The sequence below is a fragment of the Mirounga leonina genome, unplaced genomic scaffold (genome assembly GCF_011800145.1).
Source record: "Mirounga leonina isolate KUSES-001 unplaced genomic scaffold, KU_Mleo_1.0 Mir_151, whole genome shotgun sequence".
Taxonomy (NCBI): Eukaryota; Metazoa; Chordata; class Mammalia; order Carnivora; family Phocidae; genus Mirounga; species Mirounga leonina.
In genome coordinates, this window is record NW_023270377.1 from 8,991,029 (window position 1) to 9,008,132 (window position 17,104).

Consider the following 17,104-nt stretch of genomic DNA (forward strand, 5'->3'; position numbering starts at 1 on the left):
CCACTGTAACACCAGCTTTTCTGGGTATATATTAATGCATGCTCTTTTATTATTGCTTATGTAACTCTAATGTAATCATTGAGGTTAAAAAAAAATCTAACAACTGAAAAACAGTTTATTCGTGTCCTGCAGACTTGCTCTTAGAACAATGGTGGCACAGCATTTGTTTTATTACAAATATAACCCAACCGTATATCAATGATGGACTCTCTTGAATGTTTTGTAATATTTTGTGGTCAGTTCTTTATCTCTTTCTCTAGCACTTCGTTTTTGGTGTACATTATATTAGTGCGTTACATTCTTAGCAAATATCATTCCGTTGATTTCATGTAAGTTTATTTACTGTTTAGGGCTCTAATGATTTTCTATGTAAAATCAGTTTGGGAATTGATTTCATCTGCCTCTGCATTTACTGTGCTAACCTGAATTAAAATCTACAAATTGGGAATCAGTATCATTGTGAGATCACAGACTGCCTCTTCCATAAAGCTTTTAAGCTGTTACACTCACATTATCTATTAAAAGTAGTGTTTAGATTTCTAAAGGCCAGATTTGCTTTTTGCAAACATTTAGCATATATGGGTTTGCAGTACAATTGTTGAAAAATTCTTCATTGTTTAAGTAACTATAATATTGCTATTCAGTCATGAAACTTGGTATTAAAGACCTGCACTCTTGGGTATTGAGGTATTGGTTCTAAGGCAAATTTTTTGGCAAGATTATTTGGTAGAACAATAATTTAATTATGGAAATAATTGGGGAAAGGGTAGGATCAATAATGAATTGGGAGACTTTAAAAAAAAAATGAAAACATAATTCACTTTTCAGTACTGTATTTGCATCTCAGTTTCCTGATAGATTTCTGTTTTGATTTTCTGCTGACAGGTCACATTTAGGGCAGGCAAAACATAAGGGATATAGCCCTCCTGAGAGTAGAAAATCTAATTCTAAGGCACCCAAAGTGCAGTCTAATACTTCTGAACTGTCAAGGGGACACCTTTCTAAAAGGTAAATCTTCACATTGCTTGTACATTTTCAAGGCAGAATTATTTGCATTTGAATCATTGCATAATATTAAAATTTAGCAGGTTATCCCAAGATGTTGTGATGTGTGTTTTCATTATTCCCTGAATGTAACTTTAAGGATTAATGGTTTACTTTGCAGTGATGTCAATGCAGTAAGCTCTAGACAACGCATTTTTTCCCCTTGGTTAGAGAGCCGTGAGGTTCCCCTTTTGATTAACAAACCTTTATAGGCATCTGAAATGCCATTTTACTTTTTTTTGTTTTTATTGGTAGAGCCTAAGGTCAGTGATTTCTTAAGATCTAATTGGCAGGAGTCTTTTAGAAAGGAATGATAATATACTATATAATTTTCTTACCTTCATTTTGAAAGTTCCTAATAAGTGGTTATTTATTTCAAGCTTTGACAAAGAAGTTGTATTTGTGAATAGAGCATCAGTATTCTAGTATCAACTAGTTCTGAACTGCTAAGTATTCTTTTTCTTAATTCTTGTTTTGTGATTAGGAGGGTTAGTGTAAGTAATCTTTGGGCTAAAGAATTACTCTGATCTATTCAAATATTTGATCTTCTAATCAAATATTTAACCATCCAAAGTCACACCTGCCTTTTTTTTTTTTTTTTTTTTTGAACCATTTGAAAACCAGTGTTTATTTAGCCCTGGACTTAATCAGGAAACCTTTGCATCTTTTTTTTTTTTTAAGTATTATTTGCCCAGATTTGAGAAGTTAATAAGTATTGTACGACAGGTACAATGATGGCAGACTGATATTAACTCTCTTCTTATCTGACCTCTCAGAAGCTGCAGTTCATCATCTGCTGTCATAGTTCCACAACCAGAGGATCCAGACAGAGCCAATACTTCAGAAAGGCAAAAAACGGGGCAGGTGCCTAAGAAAGACAATTCTCGAGGAGTGAAACGCAGTGCTAGTCCAGACTACAACAGGACCAATTCTCCTAGCTCTGCCAAAAAACCAAAAGCACTTCAGCATACTGAATCTCCCTCTGAAACAAATAAGCCACATAGTAAGTCAAAGAAGAGACATTTAGACCAGGAGCAACAACTGAAATCTGCACCATCGCCCTCAACAAGTAAGGCTCATACCAGAAAGAGTGGGGCCGCTGGCAGTTCACGGAGTCAGAAAAGAAAGAGGACAGAGAGTTCTTGTATAAGAAGTGGTTCTGTGTCTGAGTCAACTGGTGCCGAAGAGAGATCTGCAAAACCCACCAAGCTGGCTTCAAAATCCGCCGCCTCGGCCAAGGCTGGGTGCAGCGCCATCACTGATTCTTCCTCCGCGGCCTCTACTTCCTCCTCCTCTTCTGCCGTTGCCTCGGCCTCCTCCACTGTACCACCAGGGGCCAGGGTGAAACAAGGAAAAGACCAGAACAAGGCCAGGCGTTCCCGTTCAGCATCCAGTCCCAGTCCCAGAAGAAGTAGCAGGGAGAAGGAACAGAGTAAAACTGGTGGCTCTTCAAAATTCGATTGGGCTGCTCGTTTCAGCCCTAAAGTTAGCCTTCCTAAAACCAAACTGTCTCTTCCAGGGTCTTCTAAGTCAGAGACCTCAAAACCTGGACCTTCTGGATTACAGGCCAAATTAGCAAGTAAGTGTATGGAAATACCTTCTTTTCTTCTTCTTCTTCCTTTTTTTCCCGTGGACATTTTTCTTGGTTTGTCAGAAGTGATTATGCTTTCAAGGTAGTCAGATTTGTTTGTTTTGTTTTGTTTTTGCAGCTTGAGGCAGTCTTAGGTTTTTACTGTATCCGTTCGTAACAATACATAATACTTGATACTGCGTTTAGTTTTAAGGAGACCTGTCAGGAATGCTGCCTTCTTATCTCTAAATGGTCACACTGTAGTGCCTGTATCTTTATCCTTGTAGCCCCTGCTACTAAGTTATTTCCTATTATCAGGGTGGGACGTCAAGTTGGATCTTTTATAACCAGACAGCAAAATTATTTCAGTTATGAGTTGCTTTTGACTATGTTCAAAAGTCAAATGGTGGGGTGTTTTTTTTGGGGGGGGGGGTTGGTATGATACATTCATGATATAGAAAACTAACCCCTGTTAGTTTTCTGTATTGTACTGTCACACCATATTTGGGTCATTAGGAGATGTTAAGACCCTGGAGGAGATGAAATCAATTCGATCCTTCTTTACTGGTATTGATTCATTTTTAGGGATGAATGTTGTGTGAACCCAAGGATTTATACCATATATACCATTTATACCATTATATATTCAGTATTCATGAGATACTGAGCTAAATTTTCAGAATAAATGTAGCCTAGTATAAATGAAATCTTATTCACATGTCCTACTTAATGGCCTTTAAAGAGCTTAGTCTGAAGATGAATACCTTTTACGTTCCATACACTGGGCTCTAGTCCCACGTAAATGGGAAAGAATGTTGCCCTCTTGAACAGTGGAGTGGAACCAACATTTCAGAATAATACTTTTCAAGCAAAGAAACAAACTAGGTGAGAGATAGGGATCTTGAGGCACTTGTCTTTTTCTCTTTTGTTCAAAAGACTTCTTCAGGGAAACCGACTCTTCATGTCATTAGAACTGATTAGAGCTGGTGGTGGCCTTCTTCTGTTACGTGATTGCTGTAATGCTGAAGGCTATTCTTTTTTCTGTTTTGAGAAATCTAAAAAACACAAATAGAATAATACAGCATTTACGTCCAGTTTCAGCATTTAATTTTTGTAATATTTATCCAGGAAGCTCGCTTTTCACCATCCCCCCCCCATAGAACATTTTTAGATTTATATTTTGATAGGGCTAGAACCTTTTCTTGGTTATTGAAAATTTTGCATAGTGTTATAGTATTCTTGTCAAAGTTTAGCTAATAGTGGATCAGCCTAACCTACTGTTGGATCAGAGACAGTTGTTAGTTCTGTTTCCTTTAACCCTATTATCGGTGCTTCCACTTGATTCAATATTTGCTAAACTTAGAAAAGAATACTAGTAGACACTACGTAAAATCTTGTGTTTAACCTATACCATAGGGTTATCTGCTTTTATACCTCTTCCTTTTTGTTTTGAAGTGAAGTAGAAGCACGCATGCACATTTGTCTCCAGTGTAGTAGCTGTGCGACCTCCACAGCCGTTGGGCCAGGGTGAGTTTTGTAGCTGGTTTGGTGGGATTCACTCCTCCGTTTTCTGCCTTCCAGTATGCTTTACTTGCAGAGCTCATCTCCTGCAGCTCTGATTTCTCAGAGGTTCCAGGGCAGGGCCAGAGCAGATTGTTCTTGAGTCCTCGACTCTTCTTAGACAACTAGTTTTCTTTTCTTTGGAGTCTGTTCGTATAATTTTTGAGGAGAAAACCTGACCCCCAGTGCAGTTTCTTTGGTTTCTCTACATGAGAAAGTGCCATGAGTTCTGATGTGACCCCTGGGCCATAATAAAACCAGACGGTCTGTGAAGCTCACTCTGCACATGGTGACAAATGGAGTAAAACTCAGCTTGTATTGTCCTCCTCACGTTCACAAAATCTGCGTGTGTCGTATGTTCACGAATACCGCTTTTCCATTTTCACTATCACGACCCTAGTTCTCAGCTCTAGTTATAGCCCAAGCTGTTGAAATAGGAGAAGGGAACCAGCATTTATTTTGCATCTAATAAATGCCAGGTATTTTACATATGCAGTCCATTTAACTTTTTTATAAAATGGTGTTTAATGATAGTTATTAAGAAAATTTATTTCAAGGAGGTGGAATCAGCTGCCTGGTGACCTGTCTCACAAATGGCAGAACCAGAATTGGAAGATGGAGGCTTTGTGTAACTTGAAGCCCCACAGCTTCCTTCTTTTCACCACATTTCACTCCTGTTAGTTTTCTGTGTTGTGCTGTCACGCTATATGTGGGTCATTAGGAGATGGTAAGACCCTGGAGGAGATGAAATCAATTCAATCCTTCTTTACTGTTATTGATTCATTTTTTTTTTTTAATTCTTTTTTAAGATTTTATTTATTTGACAGAGAGAGACACAGTGAGAGAGGGAACACAAGCAGGGGGAGTGGGAGAGGGAGAAGCAGGCTTCCCGCGGAGCAGGGAGCCCGATGCGGGGCTCGATCCCAGGACCCTGGGATCATGACCTGAGCCGAAGGCAGACGCTTAACCGACTGAGCCACCCAGGCGCCCCGTTATTGATTCATTTTTAGGGATGAATATTGTGTGAACCCAAGGATTTATACCATTCCATTCACTACCTATTCGCCTATTTTCAAATAAGTGAAAAACATTTCAAACAAAATATTAGGGAATATTTCTATGTAACATTCTTACAAGTGCCTGATAACTTGTAAATCCTTTACACGGACCATGTCATTTACTCCTCATCAGCCCTGTGTGGCAGATACTGTTATTTCCATCTTAGAAGTAAGGAAACTCAGGGTCAGTGGTCAGTTTGCCTCCCTAAGGTCACAGAACCAAGAAGCCATAGAGCCAAGAGTCCTTCCAATTTTAGTATATGTTTTGCCGAAGTGAGCACTATAGAGCCAGAGTCAAACCCAGACCATCTGGTTCCAGAAATCAGTCGTGAGACGAGGATGCATAGGATTGAGTAGATTGGGTGAGCTAAATCTAGGAAGGCTTCTTGAGGTCAGACAGGACAGGGTGGATTTTAGGCATGATTACATATGTCACTTGGGGAAAAGAGTTTACATAGGAAGCAATACCGCAATAGAACTGACAGTACTTGGTAATTTTACTTAAGAATATGGGGCAAAACTAGGTATTTTATGGGAATCTCTTGAGTTTCAAGTAATGGCATGTTGGGGATAGAAAACTCTTATTAAAGAGGTGAAAATCCTGGGTTTGAATCCTAGTTCTGCCATTCTGTCAACTGGCAACTATGGGAAAGTTTGTAGCCTTTTCCTTCTAAATGGGCATAATAGCTTATTTGAGGAATAAATGATTATATGACAACACTAAGCATAGTAATTAGTACATGAGATGCATTGTAGAATTTAGAACAGAAATTGAGTATGTTAAGACAGAAACCATATTCAGCAACCTTTTGAGAGTGAAGGATTGATAAATCCCAGCCACTGATCAAGTTTAAGGTATAACCGTTTTCAGATTTGGAAGATCTTGATTTGAAGTTATCTCTTAGTTTTGTGAGGTTGGGCAAATCATGCAGCCTAATTCCTGATCTTACTTGCAAAATGATAATGATACTCATTCTTGTGAAGCTTAAATAAATGAATGCATGTGAAAATAACTTTGTATAATTAAAGTACTGTACTAACATATAATGGTGACTTGAGAGATATTGCCATATATTTGAAGGGCTCTTTACGCATGAGGAGATTCCCCCCCCCCCCCCCGCCCAAACATCAAGACATGGGGCGTTAATTCAGTGGGTAGAGTTTGAGAGGCAAGTTTCTGATTACCGTATCTCGTGGAACCAGAATCTGTATGTTATCCAAAAAATGGATTTGGCCACTTCGTGAGATAGAAAGCATTCCAAATTGGGTAGATTATTTGTTTCTTCAACTTTTGTGAACCTATTAATTAGAATATGATAGGTTTTCTCAGGTAAAGAATCACTGATACGGTTGGTCAGTAAAGCTTCATGGGAAAAAAATTGTTAACAAATTGTAGGAGTAATGGTACTTACATGATACTTTATGAAAACTCATTTCCCATGGTTGAATACTACTGGAGGAGATTTGGGGTTACATTAACACATTGAAGGCTGTGAGAAATCTTACGCAACTTCTGCGTATTTTATAGATTTGCTTGACCTAGGGAAGATGGCAGTGGTCCGAGGAACCTTTGGGAAATGATATAATACATTTAGTCGGGATACTTGAGCAAGAAAACCTTTCCCAGTGTGTTGTTTCAGCAACTGTTAACAGACCGATGAACGAGTTCCTGGTCAGGAATTAGGGCTGGCGGGAGAACTAGGGAAACAGCTACTTTTGTGATGGGCTTCCTAAAGCCTTGTGGCTTGCCAGCTGCAGCTGATCAAAATAGCTCTGTGACAAAGGTCACACTGTATCAGTTGATAGAAGTCTTGAGAATACCCCAGAAGGGACAATGTTATGTGACAATTTTTAATATGCATTAAGGAATTATTCTTGCTTTGTGTTGTTTAGCATAAGTAAACAGACATTCTCAGAAATTTGTATAGCATAAATGTAAAACCAGTTCGGAACTGTAACGATACAAGTGATTTTTGAAAATATTTTTATATTTTAATATATTTAAAACTTTTAAAAATTAGTAAGGCTTCAAGATCTATTTTGCTAATCTGACTTCTTTTAAAAGAAAGCTAATCTTGAAGTAATACAACTTTCCGAGTATATAGTGTCTGACTAGTAGAAGGTGATGGATGGCGTAGAAATACAACAAAGTTTGTGATCAAAATCTGGGCTGTTATGGAACTTATTTATAGCAAAATTTAAAGATACTCTATTTCTAGTCTAATGTGTCTATTTGTAGATCTGGTTTCCTCTCATTATTTAAGTGGACATCATGTGCACATTATTAATAACCTAGTCAGCAATAGTTACCAGCTTATTTCCATCTTGAATTTCATGCTCTTCTGGTGACTTGCATGCAGCCTGTGGCCATTATTAGAACTAGACAAGAACCAGGCAGATGCAGAATTCTGGGAAGGTAATTCTGCTGAAATTAGGACTCTATCATCAGTCTGAGACTGAGACCTGGTTCTTCACATCCCTAGCATGGAGGGAAGAAATAAGAATGTGTTGAACAGGAGAGAATTTAAGAGTTAAAATCTTGGTTTCACCTTGAGTCTTAAAGGGTCATCCATACCGAGTCTAAATAATTAAATTATCTTTTCACCTCATGAGGTGTTGGCTGAGGAGCTTAAAGGGAAAAGGATTGAGTGTTGAGAGTTTTCTGTATTACAAGACAGCTAGTAAAATAATTTAGCAACTTAAAGCTCTAATAATTTTAATATGTAAGTGCTTTGAAAAATTACTGATTTCTAATAATTTTGAGGCTTTTAAAAATACATTAAAATTAGAAAAATGAGTTGCCAAATTAAAAAAGAACACTGAATGGAAACAAGAATCAGCCTCTTTGTTAAGAAGGCTTTGTTTTACTTTTAAAATTTTTATTATTTTTTAAAGATTTATTTATTTTAGAGAGAGTACGTGCACGAACATGAATGGGGGAGGGGCAGAGGGAAGGGGGGACGAGAGAGAGAGAGAGAGAGAGAGAGAGAGAGGGAGAGAGAGGGAGAAGCAGACCTCACTGAGCACAGAGCCAGATGTGGGGCTTGATCTCAATGACCTGAGCTGAAATCAAGTCCAGTGCTCAACCAGCAGAGCTACGCAGGCACCCCAAGGAAGGCTTTTATTTTACATTGCAAATTTTAAATAATCATGGTATGTATTTTTGTATACCGGGTCAGAATAAGAATTAATTTAGCCAAATTACATTTTACTAAAGTTACATAAAAGTTTTAAAAAAGAGCAGTCTTCCTGCCACATTGCCCTTCCCCAGTGCTGATTATTTTGGTATTTATTTCCATCTATATAGAATATGTGCTCGTATGTTTATTGGTTGGGTTTTTTTTCAGTTTGAGCACTATTGCCTGCCCTTTATGAGAGTTACCGCACCTCTATACCCATCAACCTTGTACTGTGTACACTTCCCCTTTGCCCAGGTGTGATCAGTGCCTGCCCGATGTTTATATGGATACGTAAGTGCATAAATGCCGTTTACGAGTCCGTCAGAAGGGTTCCTTTCTTACACATTTTTGTTTTTCTTGATTTAAATAATTATTTTGTTGATGTTGTTTTCCTTTTCTGTGAACCCATTATTCCAAACAATTTACTAATTGTTTAAATCTTTTATCAAGCTGTCTGCTTGGTTTTGTTAAATTGTCCTGAAGAAATAAGGCCTCTGGATGGCTGCTCTTTTATGCCTGCTTCACAGCTTTTATTTATTTAGCCTGGGCATTTTCTTCAGTCTTTCGTTTAGCTTTCTGTTTCCAGATCCCACATCGTCTTTCCCGGTTCACTATTTTTTTACGATGGAATGTATCTTCTTCCACTTGATTTCTAAGAAAAAAAGCTATGAGATTTTTAAAAGGATTTTTAAAAATTGTCTTTATTGTCTTCAAATATTGGCTGAAAATACACAACCTTGGTACTAGTTTGATTGGATATAGAGTGCTGGGTTAGAAATGATTCTTAAAAATTTTGAAGAATCACATTATTTTTAAGCTTTCTTTACTGGAAACATTCTGATTCCTGATCTGTTGTATATGTAACCCATTCTACAAGCTTGCAGATCTTTACCTCCATTATTTAGACATGTCATGGTATTGCCACAGCTGTGGGTTTGGTCTCATTTTTTGTTAGGGTGACCAGCAGTCCTGGTTTCCCTTGGATCTCTCAGGACTCAGCCTTAAAACCAGGGTTATAGCCAAACAAACAGGATGGTTGTTCACTGTATCCTTGTTTCTTTTCTCTTTCTAGATCTCCTATTATTTTGGATGATTGTCCTCTTGGAAATTTCTGATGTTTTCATTCTGGCTTTGCTTTTTTCTTCTACTTTCTGATAGATTTCTTCAACTTCTTCCAGCCTTTCTATTGATTTTTGTTTTCTTCCTGTTTGTTCTCTTGTTTTTATTTTCAAGAGGTTATTTTGTTCTCATTTCCTTTTTATTATGGATGCATTTCTTTTTTTGAGGACATTGATGGTGAGTTTTCCTTACACAGCTCTCATGAAGTTTTTGGGGGGGGAGGGAGGTTGGTTTGGTTTTGATTTTTCCTATTGGGAATTTTCCACAGGTTTTGGTAATTCCTGGTTGTTTCCTCATACTCAGGTTTTTGGTCCACCAACACTTAATTTGTAAACTCTGAGCACATAGAAAAGATTTCACTGAAATCCATTCTCTAGTGATCTGTTTGGGCTAGTCATTACGAAACCTATCATTATTTTTAGATCTTTTTCTTTGGTGAAATTCCACAGAGAGGATTCCTTCACACTCCTGCCTAGAGGTAAAAGCTGAACTGACCGAGGGCTGGGGGTTGAGCAGGAAAAGAGGCCTAGGAAAGAGGCCATCTGTCATCTAATCTGTTTACACTTGATCCCCCCACCCCCTCTCATTTTGGTGCGGTGCACCTAGATACAGCTGTGTACTTTAATTGAGAATTTCTTTATTTTATACTTTCTAAAGAATAGAGGTCTTGTGTTTTGCTGGGTCAGCAGAGACAGTTATCCAGCTGTGCAAGTGGGGGAGGGGAGCTGGGGATCTGACTGCTTCATAAACAACCTATCAACCAATCCTCAGTTTTAATTCCAGAGTCATCCCAGAGGTACCTGGTACCATCAATTCCTGAACTTTGTGGGATTCTGAGTGTCATTCTCATTGGTAATTTATCTCAGTTTTCTGCTTTAAGTTTTCTGGAATTTCTAGTGCTGGGATTTCTGCTTTTCATCTTGTAAAATTGTGATAGTAATCTCTTCCATTCATCTCATCCTTGTGGATTTATGCCTCAGATTCTTTTAATGCTAGTTTAGTGGAGTTTCTGGAGAGGACAGAAGTGAATGTATGTGTGTCCAGGTATCTGTCTTTAACAGAATGCACACACTTTGTCATGTATATGCACATATTTCATCAAAACTTGGCGCTTGCTCTGCATGGCAGTAGAGTGCCCATTATAAGCCACACTCCATGCTAGACATGTAACACATTAAATTTTATCCTCATGACAACAGAATGAGGTAGTATCTGTGTTTTAGGTATGAAGAAACTGAAGTGCTTTATTTGCCTAAACACTAGACCTTTTTCCTTTCAAAAGAACTATAAGTTACATCATTTGAATGGCTGTAAATGGACGTATCCTAATTTAGCTCATTCTCAATTAATGGGCATTTACATTTTCCTAAAATTTTTAAATTGACTAGAGCTTTGTAATTTACAGCATTATCTCCTTGTTAGGTTTCTGATTATGTTCTTTTTAAATATTAATGTATATTTTGAAATTGCCTGTAGAAATAAATGAATTTACATTCCCACTAGTAGTGTAAAATGCCAATCTGTTCATATACTTACTAGCTAAGACAGTATTCCTGCAGTTTTTATTACTGGTGTTTACTTAACCATTCCCTATTATTGGACATTTAGCTCTTTTCCAGTATCTCATTATTAAAATAATGGTTAGATGAATATCTTTTGTACATTTCTAATGTGTTTAATTTGTATTGCCAAATCAATGCATGAAATTGCTCTGCATTGGCTAGAAAATAAAAACTTGGCTTAGAAAATTCCATTTGGTATTTACCTTACTGCCATCTGCAAAACTCATCTTTTATTGTTACTGAATGATTTTAAAATAAACATCTATGATCCCTTATATGCTAGGTTACTTTACATTTTGTGAATTTATTTTGGCAAAGTAACCATTAGTAAGGATGCATATACTGAAAGCAACACCAGGTTATACCAGGTTCTCGTGATTCTGTTTTGGCTGAAGGAATCAAGATCAAGTTACTGAAAATATTCCCACTGTTAGTTCTCTTTATTGGGCCTACTTTTTCCAGTAGCTAAATGGCCCCATTGCATGATTCTAAATTGAACTCTTCATGTGCGATAGTACTCATGTTATTTGGTGCATTTTTTTTCCTTTTATGAAGAAAAAACAAGTCATTCTGAATACCTTTTGAAACATACAACATGTAAATAAATGGATAATTGATAGCTTTTTATCTTATTTATTTTAAAGATTTTATTTATTGAGAGAGTGAGTGAGACAGAGCACAAGCGGGGTGGGGTGGTGGTGGTGGTGGTCAGAGGCAGAGGGCGAGGGACAAGCCAACTCCTGCTGAGCAGAGAGTCCAACCCCTGGACTCTGGGATCATGACCTGAGAGCTAAAGGCAGGTGCTTAACCAACTGAGCCACCCAGGTGCTCCATTTGATAGCTTTCTAAAATATATAAACAAATTGGGGATTTGCATTTCAAAACCCAATCCTCCCCGCACCTCTCCCAAAAAACCAATCCTAATCATCCTTTGATACCTTGAAATGTAAATGAATTGTAGCAGTTTTGAATACCCTTGTTTAAAATAACTGGTGTATCTTATTCATTGGTTTGTCTACTGTACCATTTAAAAAAGGAGATGTATTTGTTATCTGTGGGAGTATTGCAAAAATTTTAAGTAAAAAAATCAAGTTAACTAATTCTAGAAAAATTACTTGAAAATGAGATATTGTTTAGCTCAGGTCTTCTTTTTCTTAAAATACAAGGGATTTTCTTTTGTTTGTATTTTGTTTTGGACAAGTTTTTGTTTTTTAAATTTTTATCTGATTCTTGAAACTTAGGTGAGTCCATATACTGTTCTTCCTTTTTCTTTTCAAAGTCCAAGTCAGTAATTATTATTATTTTTTTAAGGTCCATATAGTAAATATTTTAGGTTTTACTACCACCTACAGATTTTATTACATATTCTTCTTTTTAACAACTCCCTAAAATGTAAAAATCATTCTTAGCTAGTGGGAGTTACAAAAACAGGTTGCCAGTTGGAATTTGGCCCACAAGCTGCAGTTTGTCAACATCTACCTTAGCCCCCAATTTTTTTTTTTTTTAAGATTTTATTTATTTATTTGAGAGAGAGAATGAGATAGAGCATGAGAGGGAGGAGGGTCAGAGGGAGAAGCAGACTCGCTGCTGAGCAGGGAGCCCGATCCGGGACTCGATCCTGGGACTCCAGGATCATGACCTGAGCCGAAGGCAGTCGCTTAACCAACTGAGCCACCCAGGCGCCCCTTAGCCCCAAAATTTTAATATAATTGTATATTATATGAGGTATGTATATAAAAACATGGTATATATTATATGATGTGTGGCATATACACACATAAACACTGGTCAGTTCATATGACTGTAAAGCCAATAGATTGGCTAGCTTCAGGCTTGACTGGGTCCAGGAGCCCAAAAAGATGACCCTGTCAGGCCCAAACCTATGTTATGACTCTCACACCTTCCCCTCTCCTCCCCAGAGATGCTGTCCAATCATTTATGTATTAAATTATAAGAAAGTCCCTGATTTCCTTGGATCATATGCCTATCCTTGAACGAATCACTATTTTGGATGCAGGGTTGTATTTGACTATGATGGAAATAGTCTGGCCAATTTGAGTCCTATTCATATAGTGGGAATGTACTGTGAATGGTACTTCCATCAGTATCACATGGAGAAGGGGTAGGATAAAGTTCTCAAAAGAATTAAAAAAAAACAACGGTGTTCAGAACAAGGGTTTCTGGGTCTTATACAAGAGATGTCTACTTGATTTTATTTATTTGTTTATTTTAAAAGATTTTATTTATTTGAGAGAGACAGAGATAGCAAGAGAGTATGAAAGGGGAGGAGAGAGGGAGAAGCAGGCTCCCTGACATGGGGCTTGATCCCAGGACCCTGGGATCATGACCTGAGCCACCCAGGTCCCCTACTTGATCATTTTTTAAAGGTCACTTTGAAATGAATATGTAAGTTGGAGAATAAAAACGTTAATGCAGTTGAATTCAGTCATTATTCACTGAATAAAGGTGTTAGGTCAATCTCTCCCCCATCTCACTTGATTTTCAAACAACCTTAGCAATACATTGACATTTAGGTTTATTTTCACTATACAACAGAAGGAATCTTTAGGAAACTGGAACGTTTAATTATTGCATTGTTAGATTATTTTATCATGGGGACTATATTTTTATTGTGGGACCATATGTGTATGGTCAAAGATTAGCATCCTCATTTAATTCATGAAAGAATTAAAAATGGAATAAAAGCATGACCGTGAATATGTATTATCTAATTACGCTTACTTTTAAAGAAACTTAATGGAATTACTAGTGAAAACCATACCTTTCTAGGATGAATTTTGTTTTACCTCTGGTTATTCTTGTCCTGAAGTAGGCAGATCCTGTGACGAGTGCTCATTCCTCCTGCCAAAATGACACAGTTGAAATCATTTCAGCATATTGTAATGCAAGGAGTAGTACTTTTGAAAGTTTGAAGTAGAGAAGAAAAATCACTATGAGTAGAAAGCACCAAGATCATACCTATGTTTATTTTAGTTGAGGGTCCAGAAAATAAAATTTCTAAGGCCCTCAATCTGTTCATTCTTTTAAGATATTATATTTGAGAAATCCAAGTTTACAACTGGATACATGAGGGATTTAGTTATTTCGCATTTTGTATGTCCTGACTTTGCAAAAAAAACTAATGTTTTAACAAAAGATGAAGCCCTGAACTGCATGCAAATTAGCTGGGGGTTAGGAATACTTGTCTCCCCCCTCCCCCCCAAAAAAGGTAAGACATACATATGCTGTAGAGAAACAAAGCAATTAGGACTTTTAAGAGAATAATACTAACTTCCAGTTTCACTTTTACCACAGGAATAAAGAGTAACAGAATATATTTGTAGGAACAACAGTGTATATTCTTATACCAAAATAATGTCAAAAGCTTTGATGAAAGTATGTCTACATTTATACCTAAATTCATTACACGAAGGCTTCGTAGACATTAATATATTAATTTGGCCAGTAGGTATTCTGGATGCTTCTCTGAGTGGCCTCATAAAAATAAGTGATAAACTTAGTGTTGCTGCATTACAGCCTCTGTGTATGTTTGTGTGTGTGCACGCGTGTGCCTGTGTTCCCGTGCACATGAATTTTAATTCATTCTCACTGGGTTGTTGGTTTACACTTACATTGTTTCCTCTTTTATTGAAATAACCCTTACTTGACCAGTAGAATGGAAGGAAACACATTTTGATTCTACAAAACTACAGTGTTTTTATATGAAGTGTTTTAACATGTCCTAAGTGAACCTGTAAGGCACAACTTTTAACTTTGGCCCTAAGTGTATTGAAGATGTAGTAGCCTCTGTTCTGCTTCAAAATAAACATAAGAATTGTGTAGTCTGTCTGGGTTATGCCTTTAAGCAAGTCAGTTAATAGTTTTATGTCTGAAGAGTAAGAATTATCATAACTTTGTATCTCAAAGTGCTTTTGAAAACTATAGCCAATCTAAAACTGTCGGCACGGTATGTTCTGGCATTGTCAGCTGACTGGCCAGAAGAAGGTTAAACTATCCCCATTCTCTGGGCAGAGCTTACTCTGTAAATGACTTCCGCTTTCCTTTTTCCCAGAAAGTTCGACATTTGTAATCTTCTTCTTTTTTTTTTTTTTAAGACTTTATTTATTTATTTGAGAGAGAGAGAATGAGAGAGAGCACATGAGAGTGGGGAGGGTCAGAGGGAGAAGCAGACTCCCCGCTGAGCAGGGAGCCCGATGCGGGACTCGATCCCGGGACTCCAGGATCGTGACCTGAGCCGAAGGCAGTTGCTTAACCAGCTGAGCCACCCAGGCGCCCAACATTTGTAATCTTCTAAAGAATGTTTTAGATTGAAAGAATTTATAGAGTTCTTCCAATGTTTGACTTGATTTGCTTAAAAATACTGTTAAGTTAGTAATTATCAGTCTTTACCACCTGTGAGGTGTTTCCCTGTTCCAATTTTTGGAGCAGATACCCATGTGAAAGCTCTTTTTGTCTCCCATCCTGGCCTCAGGTAATGTTACAAATGGGGAAACTTCTTTTCCACTATAGAGCTTTATATGTAAGCAGCTCCTTTATCATGGGATTGCCTTTCAGAAAACAGAATGTTTGGGCTTATCTCTCCTACTTTATCAGGCTAATTGGAGTCATGTCAAATAGTCTGACAGTCATTTTACGTTGCAGCATGATTATAACAGCAGTTCAAAATATTTTTCTATCTACTCTCTTGTTTTGGTTCTCCTCTGTCCGTCCTTCCAACCATCCTTCCTTTCTTTTCTTTCTTTCCTTTTTAAAGATTTATTTATTTATTCCAGAGAGAGAGTGCAGTGGGGGAGGGGCAGAGGGAGAGAGGGGGAGAGAGTCTCAAGCAGACTCCGCATTGAGTGCAGAGCCCAGTGCGGGGCTCAGTCTCAGGACCCTGAGATCACCACCTGAGCTGAAACCAAGAGTTGGGCGCACATGTGACTGTGCCACCCAGGTGCCCTCTACTTTTCTGTAATTTAGTACATTTCTCTTAAATTTCACACCAACAATGGATAAAGAGATTGTGGCATATCCATTCAAGGAATGCCTCTCCACAGTAGAAAGGAATGGACTGTAAATCTCAGCAACATGAAATCTCCAAAAACACTGTATGACTCCATTTTTATGAAATTCTAGAATAGGCAGTAAGGACAGATCAGTGGTTGCCAGAGGCCTGAAGTGTGGATTAACTGTAAGGGGCCCAAAGAGACTTCTAAGAGTAATGGCAGTGTTCTGTCCTGATCCGATTGTGGTGTTGGTTATATGGGTCAATACATTTGTTCAGCTCCATATTTAAAGTGAGTATATTTTATCATAAGGAAATGGCATTTGAATGAAATTGTTTAAAAGAAAGTTAAACATCTAACTGTAAAATAGGACATGAGTAGTGAAAGTATAAAAGTTTTGGTCAGAACATATACTGTCATCTCATAAGCAGTATAGCAGCACTGAACAGTGTCATTGCTAGCGTCCATTACTGTGTCATGGTATGTGTGATGATATTTAGTTAAGCGTCACATAAACTAATATTAGTGACAACAATACAGGGGTTTTTAAAGTACGTTAGAGGTGAAAACATTGTGGAGTGTTTTACTATAACATATACTCATGGTTTTTTTTCTATGATTTGTGCGTTTTTAAGTCTATTCTAACTTAGTTGCGCAATTCAAATAGAAAGATAAGTATAATTTGATGTTTTCTGGAACGTTATTTTATTTTATTTTTTAAGATTTTTTATTTATTTATTTGAGACAGAGAGAATGAGAGACGGAGAGCATGAGAGGGAGGAGGGTCAGAGGGAGAAGCAGACTCCCCGCCGAGCAGGGAGCCCGATGCGGGACTCGATCCCGGGACTCCAGGACCATGACCTGAGCCGAAGGCAGTCGCTTTACCAACTGAGCCACCCAGGCGCCCTGGAACGATATTTAAAAATAATTTCTGGGGGCACCTGGGTGGCTCAGTCCTTAAGCGTCTGCCTTCGGCTCAGGTCATGATCCCAGGGTCCTGGGA

General features: G+C 37.8%; 1 protein-coding gene across 16 annotated transcripts in view; it reads left to right on the forward strand.

Annotated features, from left to right (window-relative positions):
- Positions 1-17,104, forward strand: part of TRIP12 (thyroid hormone receptor interactor 12) — a 140,624-nt gene that overhangs the window by 52,156 nt on the left and 71,364 nt on the right. For 8 of the 16 annotated variants that reach the window (XM_035006923.1, XM_035006926.1, XM_035006928.1 and 5 more), the window contains 2 exons: positions 886-1,008; positions 1,821-2,623. In XM_035006923.1, coding sequence (XP_034862814.1) covers positions 886-1,008; positions 1,821-2,623 — 926 coding nt within the window. The remainder of the gene's footprint in view (positions 1-885; positions 1,009-1,820; positions 2,624-17,104) is intronic. The other 8 variants (XM_035006934.1, XM_035006939.1, XM_035006935.1 and 5 more) reach the window with 3 other exon arrangements.